This window comes from Oryx dammah, unplaced genomic scaffold, assembly GCF_014754425.2.
Source record: "Oryx dammah isolate SB20612 unplaced genomic scaffold, SCBI_Odam_1.1 HiC_scaffold_2, whole genome shotgun sequence".
NCBI classification, from domain to species: domain Eukaryota; kingdom Metazoa; phylum Chordata; class Mammalia; order Artiodactyla; family Bovidae; genus Oryx; species Oryx dammah.
Genome location: NW_024070186.1, coordinates 43,856,501 through 43,871,157, shown reverse-complemented (window position 1 = coordinate 43,871,157; position 14,657 = coordinate 43,856,501). Strand labels below are relative to the sequence as shown.

General features: G+C 38.0%; 1 protein-coding gene across 1 annotated transcript in view; it reads left to right on the top strand.

The window, feature by feature from the left end:
* GPR149 (G protein-coupled receptor 149) overlaps nt 1-8,619 on the top strand; it is an 84,798-nt gene extending 76,179 nt beyond the window's left edge. The window contains exon 4 of the mRNA XM_040247285.1: nt 7,981-8,619. Within this exon, the coding sequence (XP_040103219.1) occupies nt 7,981-8,553 (573 nt within the window). The 3' untranslated portion in view covers nt 8,554-8,619. The remainder of the gene's footprint in view (nt 1-7,980) is intronic.
* Nucleotides 8,620-14,657: the final 6,038 nt, after the last annotated feature.

The following is a 14,657-nucleotide window of genomic DNA, read 5'->3' as shown; positions in this document are numbered from 1 at the left end:
GGGAATTATAATCAATATGCTATGATAAGCCATAATAGGAAAGAATTTTTAAAAGAATGTTATGTATATATATCTGAACCACTTTGCTATACAGCAGAAATTAACACAACATTGTAAATCAACCATACTTCAATTTAAGAAAAAGAAAGAAAATATATGAAATCTAAAAACTCTACAAAGTCAATGCTGTGGATTCATTCATTCATGGAAACATTTATTCACTCAAGAAATATTTTTTGAGGGGTTGCCATGTGCTAGCCACTGTTAGAGATAGCAGAGAAAATCAAGATCAACAAGGAAATGTTCCTTTCCCTTGAGGAGATTACATTCTATGTGGATTTGACAGACTTGTCACAGTTCCAGTCTCCACAGGCAAATAGGCAGTTGTACAACTTTGCAAAACGTTTATATGCATATTTATTTCTGTGCTTCTTTGCATAAAATATTGTATTAGTTTTCTAGGGCAGCTGTAACAAGTTATCACAAACTTAGATAGCTTAAAACAACAGAAATCTATTGACTCATATCTCTATGCTCCTCTGAGGCTCTAGAGGAGGATTCTGTCTTGGTTTATGACAGCATCACTCCAAATGCTGTATGCTTTACATGTTCACCTTCTCTCTGTGAATCTATATCCAAAATCTTGGGATTAAGGTTTACTCTAATCCAGTATGACTTCATCCTAATTTGAGAACATCTACAGTGATGCTAGGCTTCCCTGGTGGCTCAGTGGTAAAGGATCCACCTGAGATGCAGGAGACATAGGTTCAATCGCTGGGTGGGGAAGATCCCCTGGAGAAGGGAATGGCCACCCACCCCAGTATTCTTGCTTGGGGAATTCCATGGACAGAGGAGCTTGGCTCGCTACAGTCTATGGGGTCGCAAAAGAGTCAGACAGGACTTAACAACTAAACAACAACAACAAAGATTCTATTTCCAAATAAGGTCATATTTATGACTATCAAATTTTATCTTATATGTGCTACAAAAATATTATCACCAGGATTACCAATTGTCTTTACCATTGCTTTCAGCATATACTTCTACACAGACATTTTGAAATATATATATTTATTATTTATTTGGCTGCATTGGGTTCTAATTGCAGCGTGTGGGATCTAGTTCTCTGACCAGAGATCAAACTTCAGCCCCCTGCACTGGGAGTCTGGAGTGCTATGAAAATATTATCACCAGGATTACCAATTGTCTTTACCATTGCTTTCAGCATATACTTCTACACAGACATTTTGAAATATATATATTTATTATTTATTTGGCTGCATCGGGTTCTAATTGCAGCATGTGGGATCTAGTTCTCTGACCAGGGATCAAACTTCAGCCCCCCGCACTGGGAGTCTGGAGTCTTTGTGACTGGACCATGAGGGAGGCCCCCTACACATTTTTAATTATTCTGCAATCAACTCTGCCCATCTTGGACTTTGTCATTTCTAATTTTCATTGCAGATTTGGAAAGATCTTCTTCACTCAGATTTTTAAAGAATTACTAAGATTCAAGAAATAATTTTTGCATATTGAAAAGGGAGTCTGATTTCATTTTGTAGTGAATAGCCAATAATATGTAAAGGCCCACTTGAATCCTTATTTTGAAATGCCATCTTCATGACATACTATGCCTGGTTTCTTGACTCAGACTTGCTTGATCAAATCTTGCCATTAACACCTTGTATTAATTACATAGCTTCATATTATGTTTGCAAAGTCCCCTCATTAGTCTGCTTTCAAATTTCTTGGTTATCCATAAGCATTTACTCTTTGAAATAAATCTTAGAAGAAATTTTTCATACTCTAAGATAAAAGTCCATTGATATTCCATTGGAATTTTTATTAAATTGTGTTAAATCAATAAAGTAAAAGAAAATTGTCATATTTAAACATAGAGTTTTCCCATATAGAAACATTGTTTCTTCTGTCTCCTATTTATTTTGAACTTTTTTTTCAGGCCTCCTTTTCCCTCACTTCACCTAGGTTAGGTGCTTTTTTTCCCATATTTTCATAATACTCCAGCCTGGGTCTATTGTAGAGCTAATCATAGGGAAATCCAGTTGTTTATAAGCTTCAGTACTCTGCATTCTATGGGCTCTTAAGAGAGTCTCTTCATTCCATTACTATAGACCTACCAGCTAGTCAAGTCCTAGTATACAAATCCATCTGTTCTCCTTCTAGTCTGTCTCCATTTGAGTCCTCGTTCCATAACCATAGTCCTCCTTCCATATCCTTGGGCTTCCCTTGTGGCTCAGCTTGTAAAGAATCTGCTTGCAATGCAGGAGACCTGGGACCAATCCCTGGGTTGGGAAGATCCCCTGGAGTATTCTGGCCTGGAGAATTCCATGGACTGTATGGTCCATGGGGTTGCAAAGAGTCGGACATGACTGAGCGACTTTCACTTTCACTTTTCACTTTCCATATCCTAAAAGAGGTGGAAAATCCTGCTGTTTTATTCAGATTCTTTCAGCTCCCTCCTTGAATCTCTATTATTGCTCCATTAGTTCAAGTTCCATTTTCCCTCACTTAGAGCAATGTTTCTCTAACTTAAATAAAAGACAAAAGAAAAAAATTATATAAACCTCTTATGATTTTGCTTAAAGACATGCAAACAAAATTTGGTGTAAACTCCTTACTCTTGTACTTCATATACAACTCTAAACAACTTATACATTACTTTCATAACCAGTAAAATTTAAATTACTGAATTAGCTTAAAGTAACAGTACAATTTTCCTGAAACTAACCTTCCAACTTTGAGTTATGAGCATAAAGTATGCTCAGCTATATGTCTTTATAATCTGCCTCTGTGTTTTTACTTCTGTGACTCTCAATCATAGTCTTTGGAATATTTCACAAAATAACTTCGATAACTGGGGACTCTGTACTATTTCAGAATAACCAATCTTCATACTTAGCTAAACTCTGGCACTATGCAGCTCTCAAATGCCAGTTTTAATGAGTTGTCATTTGATAACTCAGTAAAGCTTGTTTTCTCATTTGAAAATAAGGTTAGCATGGAGGAGCTATTGAAATCTGCAGTATTTAGATGTATAAAATCAGATACAAAAAATATCATATTTGCTTTTGCTTTGATATTAACTGCTCATCAGTGATGCAAGTTTGTTACATATAGAAATATAGTTACACTGTTGATTACACAGTGAAAATTCTTTTTAAGAGACATGCCAATACTTCTGGGCACTGACAACTTAGTTTTCTCATCCCATCTTTTTTAAACTAGCATACTCCATGGGAGTTTGTTTATAGAATGTACCATGCTAATGAAAAAACTTAGGAACAATTTTTAGAGTACCAATGTAGGGTTTTTTTTCCTTGCGATAAAGTATAATGTAAGAAGGGTTGCTTTCATGTTAACTAGCTCTCAGAATAAAGAAGGCTGTACATACAATTCACATTATTAAGTGACAGCCAAATTTTCTGATTAAATAATGTGTTAGTCAATTTTGATTTAGAAAAGAAAAAGAAGTTTCTGGATTTTTATCAGGATGGAAAGTTTTTAGGTTGGCCCTTAAACTCACAACTTACTACTCAGAAAGCAAGGCTTTAAAAACTGTCAATCTTTTCTTGATTCTTAAGATCAATTTCAAATGACACCCCTACATAAAATCTATCAGAGGTCCTAGCTCTATTGTTGTTGTTCAGTTGCTCAGTTGTGTCCGATTCTTTGCAACCCTATGGACTGAAGCACGCCAGGCCCCCATCCTTCACCATCTCCTGGAGTTTGCTCAACCTCATGTCCATCGAGTCAGTAATGCCATCCAACCATCTCATCCTCTGTGATCCCCTCCTCCTGCTTTCAATCTTTCCCAGCATCATGGTCTTTTCTAATAAGTCAGCTCTTCACATCAGGTGGCCAAAGTATTGGAGATTCAGCTTCTGTGTCAGTCCTTCCAATGAGTATTCAGGATTGATTTCTTTTAGAATGGACTGGTTTGATCTCCTTGCAGTCCAAGGGACTCTCAAGAGTCTTCTTCAACACCACAGTTCAGAAGCATCAATTCTTCAGCCTTCAGCCTTCTTTATGATCCAACTCTCACAAACATACATGATTACTGGAAAAAACATAGCTTTGACTAGACCTTTGTTGGCAAGGTAATGTCTCTGCTTTTTATTATGCTGTCTAGGTTTGCCATAACTTTTCTTCCAAGGAGCAATTGTCTTTTAATTTCATGGCTGCAGTCACCATCTGCAGTGATTTTGGAGCCCAATAAAATAGAGTCTGTCATTGTTTCCATTGTTTCCCCATCTATTTGCCATAAAGTGATGGAACCAGTGATCCCATGGTCCATGATCTTTGTTTTTTGAATGTTTGAGTTTTAAGCCAACTTTTTTACTCGCCTCTTTCACTTTCATCAAGAGGCTCTTTAGTTCTTCTTTGCTTTCTGCCATTAGAGTGGTGTCACCCACTTATCTGAGGTTATTGATATTTCTCCCATCAATCTTGATTCCAGCTTGTGCTTCATCCATCCCGGCATTTCTTATGCTGTACTCTGCATAGAAGTTACAAAGGCAGGGTGACAATATACAGCCTTGACATATTCCTTTCCCAATCTGAATCAGTCCATTGTTCCATGTCCAGTTCTAACTGTTGCTTCTTGACATGCATGTAGATTTCTCAGGAGGCAAATAAGATGGTTTGGTATTCCCATCTCTTTCAGAATTTTCTAGTTTGTTGTGATCCACACAGTCAAAGGCTTTAGTGTAGTCAATGAAGCAGAAGTAGATGTTTATCTGGAATTCTCTTCCTTTTCTGATGATCTAACAGATGTTGGCAACTTGAACTCTGGCTCCTCTACCTTTTCTAAATCCAGTTTGAACATCTGGAAGTTCACGGTTCACATACTGTTGAAGCCTGGCTTGGAAAATTTTGAGCATTACTTTGCCTAGCGTGTGAGATGAGTGCAATTGTGTGGTAGTTTGAACATTCTTTGGCATTGCCTTTCTTTGGGATTGGAATGAAAACTGACCATTTCCAGTCCTGTGGTCACTGCTGAGTGTTCCAAATTTACTGGTATATTGAGTGCAGCACTTTAACAGCATAATCTTTTGGGGTTTTATCTTTGGGGATTTTATCTTTTGGGATTAAATAGCTCACCTGGAATTCCATTACCTCCAGGAACTTTGTTCGTAGTGATGCTTCCTAAGGCCCATTTGACTTCGCACTCCAAGATGTCCGGTGCTAGGTGAGTGATCATGATCACACCATCGTGGTTATCTGTGTCATTAGGATCTTTTTTCTATAGTTCTTCTGTGTATTATTGCCACCTTTTCTTAATATCTTCTGCTTCTGTTAGGTTGATACTGTTCCTGTCCATTATTGTGCCCATCTTTGCAAGAAATGTTCCCTTGGTATCTCTAATTTTCTTGAAGAGATCTTGAGTCTTTCCCATTCTATTGTTTTCCTCTATTTCTTTGTATTGATCACTGAGGAAGGCTTTCTTATCTCTCCTTGCTATTCTTTGAAACTCTGCATTCAGATGAGAATATCTTTTCTTTTCTCCTTTGCCTTTAGCTTCTCTTCTTTTCTCAGCTATTTGTAAGGCCTCCTCAGACAACCATTTTGCCTTTTTGCATTTCTTTTTCTTGGGGATGGTCTTGATCTCCACCTCCTTGCTCTATTAGGATAGATAGAGCTGAAGTTTTTATTTTTTACACATCTTTCCCACTCAGTTATCTATGAGGTCTTCGGATGCATGTAGTGAAAATTCAGAATCTTACAGAGAGTATTCAGAAATGTTTAACGAATGATGAATACATAATAAATAAAATTTACCCAAAGTCACCACCACTCTTAATGATGCTCTGCCGCAGTACTGAACTTAGGTATTGTCTCTCTGTCTCTCCTGTTTCAGTCATACAAGTAAAATTGGTAAAGTTGTTTCTTTGCCTCAGTAGAAGAGCAAACTTAACTTTATGGTGTAAATTTTCAAACTTATGGCCCTTTAGGGTACAAGGCCTTAAATATAGGTCCCCAGGTTCCCTTATGGATAAACAGAATTGAAGCCTTCTCTTTAGTATTTAACTGGAAAAGACTAGTGATGTGTCTCACGTGTCCTAGACTGTATTTTTCTTGGTCCCTAAATTCAATGGGTGTGACAAGAAGTCACCCTGAATGAAGCTCATGATGCATCCTCCCTTAAAAATTTTACCTAAGTAGATAAGAATCCACACTGTTCCTTAATAGAGGACCCTGGTTCTAGGCTTCCCCTAGCCACTCATAGGTCCATGGCAAATAGGGTGACCAACTGTCCTTGTTTTCCTCAGACTGAGAGGCTTCCTAGATGCAGGAATTTCAGTGCTGGAACTGAGACAGCCACAGGCAAACTGGCAAGGGCAATCATCCTAAGCTGACAAATTGCTATGAGCCCTCATGCCCATTCCCCTGGTGAAAGAAACATTTAAGCCTGTCTAGTGAGTAATTCCAGTCTCTATAGATGGAGACATACATATATATAAAGTGTCTGCTAACCATCCCCTACTCCACCTTCTTCTGGACTAGCAACATTTCTTTAGTTACAGCAATGGGTTGTGAATCTTACCCACATGATAGAATCGCCTGGAGGGCTTGCTGAATACAGATTATTGAACCTCACCCCTAGAGCTTTTATTTCAGTAGGCCTGGAGTCAGACGGAAAAATAGCTTTTCTTGTAAGTTATGAGCTGATGCTGATAATGCTGCTCTGGAGATCTAGCTTTTAGAACCGATGCTCTAAAAGTTTGCATCTTACTGTCTTCTTCTGAAACTAACTGGGCTTCCCTGGTGGCTCAGATGGTCAAGAATCTGCTTGCAATGCAGGAGACCAAGTTTGGGTCGGGAAGATCCCCTGGAGAAGGGAATGACAACCCAGTTCAGTATTCTTGCCGGGAGAATTCCATGGACAGAAGAGCCTGATGGGCTACAGTCCTTAGGGTTGCAAAGAGTTGGACACAACTGAGTGATTAACACTGTCACTGTCTGAAACGAACATGTAATCAAAAAAGTCAATTGAAAGTATGAAGGCATGAATCAACAATATAAAGTTCACACTATTGGAAGAATTAATCTTTATTTCTTATGCAGTTCTCAGTGGTGAGTACAGTTTAAAACCAAAGTTTTAATACTTTAAAATGTAATATAAATTTTTGTAGGGGTGTGGGGGACTTCTCTATTACCAGGTTTACTTTAATGACTGTGACTTCTCTGTGGAAAAGTAAGCACACTGTACCACACAGCTCTGGTGACATTTGGTTCCTTTACTGTGTGCTCAAATCTGCAGTTGAAATACTCTTTATATTTAATCTGAACCACAGTTTCACAATTGTCACTGTCTCCACTTCCCTGGTGGCTCAGAGGCTAAAGCATCTGCCTGCAATGTGGGAGACCCGGGCTCAATCCCTGAGTCTGTAAGATCCCCTGGAGAAGGAAATGGCAACCCACTCCAGTACTCTTGCTTGGAAAATCCCAGGGACAGAGGAGCCTGGTAGGCTAACAATCCATGGGGTGGCAAAGAGTCGGACACGACTGAGCGACTTCACTTAATTACTGGCATACAAAGGGAGGGAAAGTGCATTCAGATCATAGTCTGCACTTCTCTCAACCTATGAAAAGTTTTTAATGTAACTCAACATGTAACAAAAATATAAAAGCTATACATTTGATTTTATCCTTATATTCTGCCCAACTCCTGCTGGCCACAGTACACACACTTTGCTTTCAACTGTAGAAATAGATCCCTTATCCTCAAAGGTAGGTTTCTGACTGCCCTCATTTAGATGTCGTATTTGACCTATAAGAAAGTACAGAGCTTTGATGGCAGAATTTCAATCCCGTATCTGTAAAAGGTTTCCATAGAAATGAGTCTGAACCAGAATAACATTACCATTATCATGGAAAAAAAAAAAAAGATGAAAAAATGAAATGACCCCCTCTCAGACACTAGTTTTCAATAGTAACCATTTTTGTCTTTGTCCCCAGCGTTCCGGAGGTGCTCTGGCCATTCCCTTATGCGCATTCCAGGGGACCGTGTCTCTCCAAGCCCCGACAGGGAAAACCCTATCTCTGTCTACCTATGAGGTGAGCGCAGAAGGGCAAAAAATAACCCCAGCCTCTAAGAAAATAGAAGTCTACCGATCCAAAAGTGTTGGCCATGAACCAAACTCAGAAGATTCTGCCTCCACATTTGCGGACACCAGTGTGAAAATACACTTGGAGGTTCTTGAAATTTGTGATAATGAAGAGGCCCTGGACACGGTGTCAATCATTAGCAACATCAGCCAGTCCTCCACGCAGGTCAGATCGCCTTCCCTACGCTACTCACGGAAGGAGAACAGATTCGTTTCCTGTGATTTAGGGGAAACAGCCTCATATTCTCTCTTTTTACCCACAACTAATCCCGATGGTGATATCAACATCTCCATTCCAGACACTGTGGAGGCACACAGGCAGAACAGTAAAAGGCAGAGCCACGAGACTGTTGGCTACCAGGAGGAAATCCAGCTGTTAAATAAAGCTTACCGGAAAAGAGAAAAAGAAAGCAAGGGTGACTAGTGATCATTTAGCCTGATAAAGGCAAGAATGGCTCTGCAACTTCAAATGACTAAACTAACACCTTTGTTCTGAGGCTTACTGATTTTCTTTTTCATTTGTTGGTTTACACTTAACAGTTAATTATTTTTAGCACAAACAGCTGAAACTAGTGCAAACACTTAAGTGCTTTTGATGTGTTACTTATAGATCACTCACTGTGGCAATTAAAAGGTTCTGTTTCTTATATGATTTCTAAAAATCTTTTCTAAATCAAAACCCTGGTATAGTTTACTGTTTTCACCTATATCTGTCAACCTCAGAGTAAACAGAAAATTGTATAAAGTCATTGAAAATATTGTTCTCATGCGTGTGTCTTGACACATAATGTTGGCCCTTACTGCAAAGGGGAAAATGACATTTGGGGAATGGAAGAAATGTAGCAAAACTCTGAGTTGTACGTGAAGAAAGAAAGAAAGAAAAAGAAGTTGCTCCATCGTGTCCGACACTTTGTGACCCCGTAGACTGTAGCCTACCAGGCTCCTCCGTCCATGGATTTTCCAGGCAAGAGTACTGGAGTGGGTTATATGTGAAGAGGCTTGCCTAAATGTGGCTAGCAAAGCAAGCTTATTACAGTTACTGCTTTAGCTTCATACTGATATCTAGGAAATACATTCCTGCATAAAATAGCAAATAAGCTTCCAACTCTGAAATATGCATGTCCTTAGTCTATACATTTCTATAAAGTACAAATTGTTTACTGATTTTTTAATTTCTCTCTTAAATATGAGTGTTCTCCTTTCATCTTTTCAGTATGTTGACTGCTCTTAAATATATTGTATGTTAGAAGTAGAATTGGAAGTAGCTCTTAAACATATTGGAAAAGGTTGTAAATATATACTTATCATTTCTAGAAGTGTTTTGTTTATTTGAACAGAAACTAGGAAAAAAAAAAACACTCCAAGATTAAGTTCTATGAGGTACACCCAAGTAGAGTAACAAAATTCTGGGTAGAGCAGAGGAAAAATCCTCTAAGTCCAAATTAAAGGGTCTGTTTCTAAAGTTGCAGATTTGGCAAACCTCCTTAGCTGCTCTTGAAGCATAGAAAATTTTAGTTCACCTATATTCCAAGTTTAGGTGCTTTTTTATGTCCTTCGCAAAGATGTGTGTGCCTCAAGCAAAGAAACAATTCAATATAATTTATTGATTATGAGGTATATATTTCAAGATTAATTTTTAAATGTGTTACATTGCAAAAATGCAGATATCACCTTGTTAGAATAATAGTAATGTACGTATCAAAAATTAAGAAGTGTTTTTTCTTTAAATTGCTTTATTCTGATCTTTGTGTAAACATATATTAAATGTATTACTTAAATGTTTATTTTTCAAAGTTATTAAGATTGACATTCTACAGTTTTAAACTTTGTACACTCTCACTTTACTCACATATCTTTGTTATTACTTACAGACAGTGAATTATTTTTTTAAATGATTTATTTTGGCTTCCATTTCATTATGTTGAATCAGAATTCTAAATTATTTCACATAATCCTTCAGATTGTTTTATCTTTAGATTATTTTTTTTTGCTACCAAGTAATCATTTTCAAAATAATTATCTCAATGGATTTTCCTTATCTTTCATTAACTTCTCAATATATCTTTATTTAAACTTGGGAAGCAAATGTAATGCCACCAGCAATGTTTGAAAACAAAGCTTAAAATAATGTATAACATATAAATTCAAATTCAGATGTATTCTCATTACAAATATAGTTAATTTAATATTTTTTAAGATCAAACTTGAGGGTTAATTTAATATATGACAAATGGCCAGATTAATCTGACAGTATAAATCAACAGTGTTAAATGCCTGTTATAAAAGCAAAAGTTGAATATTCTAATAATGCTTTGTAAAAGATGGGTTTTGATATGTTAAATTTAGATGTATAACTTTATAAAACAGAAAAGTGATTTTGCTGTTTAAAGTATAATTTCTACCAGCAAGGAAATTACAAACAGAATCATAATAAAAATGAAGAAAATAATAAAGGCAGCTCCTTTATAATTGTGCAGCACTTTGAATGGAAAGGAGATGATGAAAATCAAGGTTTAATGAACATAAGGACTTGATTGTAAGACAGTAACAGCCCTTTTCTCTCCTGTGTGGCATTTTCTTTTCACTGGACTTGGGCCTATGCTGGGGGAACTAAATACAAAACAAAAAAACACTAGGATATTCCCATTTAATTGTCTTTGGTTGTTGAATTAACTATATGATGGATGTACTTAAAAGTTTTGTTGTACTGATACAATACCAGGATTATTTACCCTCAAGCCATAGACTAATTAGCATCACATTGGTAACCTGTACCACTTCAAACTCCAAGGCAACAGGAAATGGATCTCAAGAAAAATCTACAGGGGCCTATGCTAAAACATGAACGGCTCCTACCAATCCCTGTTAAGAGAGGGAAAAGTTCGACTGCTGCTGTTAAGTCACTTCAGTCATGTCTGTGTGACCCCATAGACGGCAGCCCACCAGGCTCCCGTCCCTGGGATTCTCCAGGCAAGAACATTGGCGTGGGTTGCCATTTCCTTCTCCAATGCAGGAAAGTGAAAAGTGAAAGGGAAGTCGCTCAGTTGTGTCCGACTGCTCCCGACCCCATGGACTGCAGCCCACCAGGCTCCTCCGTCCATGGGATTTTCCAGGCAAGAGTACTGGAGTGGGGTGCCATTGCCTTTTCCGACTACACCAGTATAAAATCTGCCTACTCTTTAATGTGATTATGATTGTAAAAATATGTTCTGGTATAGGACATATCCTTATAGATATTTTGTGCTATGTTTAAATATCTTACCTTTGCATTGTTATATTGTTCTTATTATTAATAAATGCTCTACTTCATATAGTTTAACTCTTTTCTCCACAGACTGATATAGCTGAAGACAAAAACTGTTTACTTAATAAAAATATCACCACCTGGTGGTGACTCCTATAAACTGAAAAGTCATAATACCTAAAGCATATTACATAATCCCAAAGACTTCCAAGAGTTATGACTGACAGAGGCAACCATTTTGAAGACAGCAAATATCACAGTATTAATTAGAACATAATTTTTAAAAGGCTTGGTAATGCATTATTCGGAAGTTTTTTCTCAATGTAGTTCTGTAGTACTGAATTTCATAAATAGATTTTCTCTTAATTTCTTATACTATTCAGCTACTTTCATTCATGTATTCATCATAATATTTAGTGAATGCCTATTTCATACTAAAAATTATTCTAGGTACATAGGATTATAACTGCAAACAAAACCAAAAAAAAAATGTGTGTGTATATACACATATATACTGTGACTAGACTGTGAGCACACATGAGACTTCAACTTCCTTTTTCCTTGGGGAGTATGGTTGTTCTACAGTGTTGTGTTGGTTTTGGCTGTAAATACTTTCCTCACATCTGACATCATGTGTGAGTTCTGGTGTTCCCCAAACCACTATCAATTTTAATAATTCACTAAAAGAACTCATAGAACTCCTTGAAAGTTGTATAGTCACAGTTATGGTATGTTACAAGGAAACGATACAGATCACAATCAGCCAAGAGAAGAAGCACATACAGCAGAACCCAGAAAAAAAGGCCTAAGTGTGGAGCCTCTGTTTTCCTTTCCCTGAGGAGTCATGAACAGCACTACTTCCCTAGCATCAATGTGTGACAACACATGTGGAATATTGCCAATAAGGAATGAATCTTGCTGTGCAGCCTTTAATGGGGCTTCATCATGGTAGGAGTAGGGCAAATATGGTTGACTGCTTACAAGACTGATCTCAGTTTCCATCTCCTCAGGAGGTAAAACTTATATGGAATGAATAACTCAAAGTTACTAGACTAAATCACATTTTTACTATCTGGCTGATCTAAGGACTTCAAAGTCACTTCTATCACGTATAACATTCCAAGGGTTTAGTTACTCCCCCAAAAGAGCAAAGGTCAGGCCTCTCTTTGGATAGGATTAAGCTCTTCACTACATATATGTACACTGGTCATATACAGCTCTTATACAGGTCATGTATAGTGCTTCACTACATATATATGTATATATGCATATGATATATCTCAGGTAATGCTAAGTATTTTGACATAAAATAGGCACCAGATGTAGTTTTAAAAATTAGAATAAAGGAATAATGACAGAAGAAGTGTTGTTTTCAATATTTCAGTGAGGAAAGCATTCATCGATTAAGGTAACATTTCATCAGAGATGCAAGTCAAACATCAAGGTGTTAACTGATTTGGTTCTTGGCAAAAGCTCTCTTCTTGGCAAAAGCTCTCTTCTTGGCTTGTAGACAGCCTCTGTCCTCACATGGCCTTCCTTCTGAGGAAAGAGAGAGCAAGCTTTCTGGTGTCATTTGAAACATTATCTCAAACAATCCACACTATTTCCTTCTTCTTTTGTTCCTATCATCTCCAATGACTATCTAGTCCTATAGTGAAAAATTCACATACCTGTATATCAGCTGTGCCCAATGGGTACATTTATTTGAACTACTCATTCCTATAATTTTAATATTAGCTGCTGCTGCTGCTAAGTTGCTTCAGTCGTGTCCGACTCTGTGTGACCCCATAGATGGTAGCCCACCAGGCTGCCCCATCCCTGGGATTCTCCAGGCAAGAACACTGGAGTGGGTTGCCATTTCCTTCTCCAGTGCATGAAAGTGAAAAGTGAAAGGGAAGTCGTGTCTGACTCTTAGCGACCCCATGGACTGCAGCCCACCAGGCTCCTCCATCCATGGGATTTTCCAGGCAAGAGTGATGGGGTGGGGTGCCATTGCCTTCTCTGTAATATTACCTAAGAACTCCCAAAACATACACTCAGTCTTCTCTCTCTACACTTTTAACTCATACAGCCAACTGCTTTCTAGACATCAATTTGTATGTTTCATAGGTGCCTCAAACTCTATTATTAATTACATATATTAACTCAAGCCTCGCCCCTCCAACTTCCCCCCACCAAAATCTTCCTCATCCTATGTTCTTTATATTTTAGGATACAGTACCTCTCTGTTGGATCATCTTTCAAATCTTCAACTTAGGAGTCAACTGACCCTTTCCTCTAATTCTCCACATTCAGTGAATTACCAAATCTTGACCATCTTTTTCCCATTCAGTTCAGTTCAGTCGCTCAGTCATGTCTGACTCTTTGCGACCCCATGAATTGCAGCATGCCAGGCCTCCCTGTCCATCACCAACTCCCAGAATTCACCCAAACTCATGTCCATCGAGTTGGTGATGCCATCCAGCCATCTCATCCTCTGTCGTCCCCTTCTCCTCCTGCCCCCAATCCCTCCCAGCATCAGAGTCTTTTCCAATGTGTCAACTCTTTGCATGAGGTGGCCAAAGTACTGGAGTTTCAGCTTTAGCATCATTCCTTCCAAAGAACACCCAGGGCTGATCTCCCTTAGAATGGACTGGTTGGATCTCCTTGAAGTCCAAAGGACTCTCAAGAGTCTTCTCCAACACCACAGTTCAAAAGCATCAATTCTTCAGCGCTCAGCTTTCTTCACAGTCCAACTCTCACATCCATACATGACCACTGGAAAAACCATAGCCTTGACTAGATGGACCTTTGTTGGCAAAGTAATGTCTCTGCTTTTGAATATGCTATCTAGGTTGGTCATAACTTTCCTTCCAAGGAGTAAGTGTCTTTTAATTTCATGGCTGCAGTCACCATCTGCAGTGATTTTGGAGCCCAAAAAAATAAAGTCTGACACTGTTTCCACTATTTCCCCATCTATTTCCCATGAAGTGATGGGACCAGATGCAATGATCTTAGTTTTCTGAGTGTTGAGGTTTAGAGTTTCTTAATCCCAGTCCTTCTCATATTCCATCTTGTTCTGTCATCCCATTCTGTCTCCCTAAAATCATACCCTAAGTCTCTCTACATCCATTCTTGCCTTCTCCATTCCTTTCTACTCAAAGCAGTCAAAATAATATTTTCCTGATTTAAAATGTATTATTCATTCTATGACATGTAAGGTCTTTTATGGCCAGGCTCCTTTCTATTACTTTGGCCTTAACCATCAATTTCTTAAGTTTCAGTGTGGAATTTTCTCACTCTCC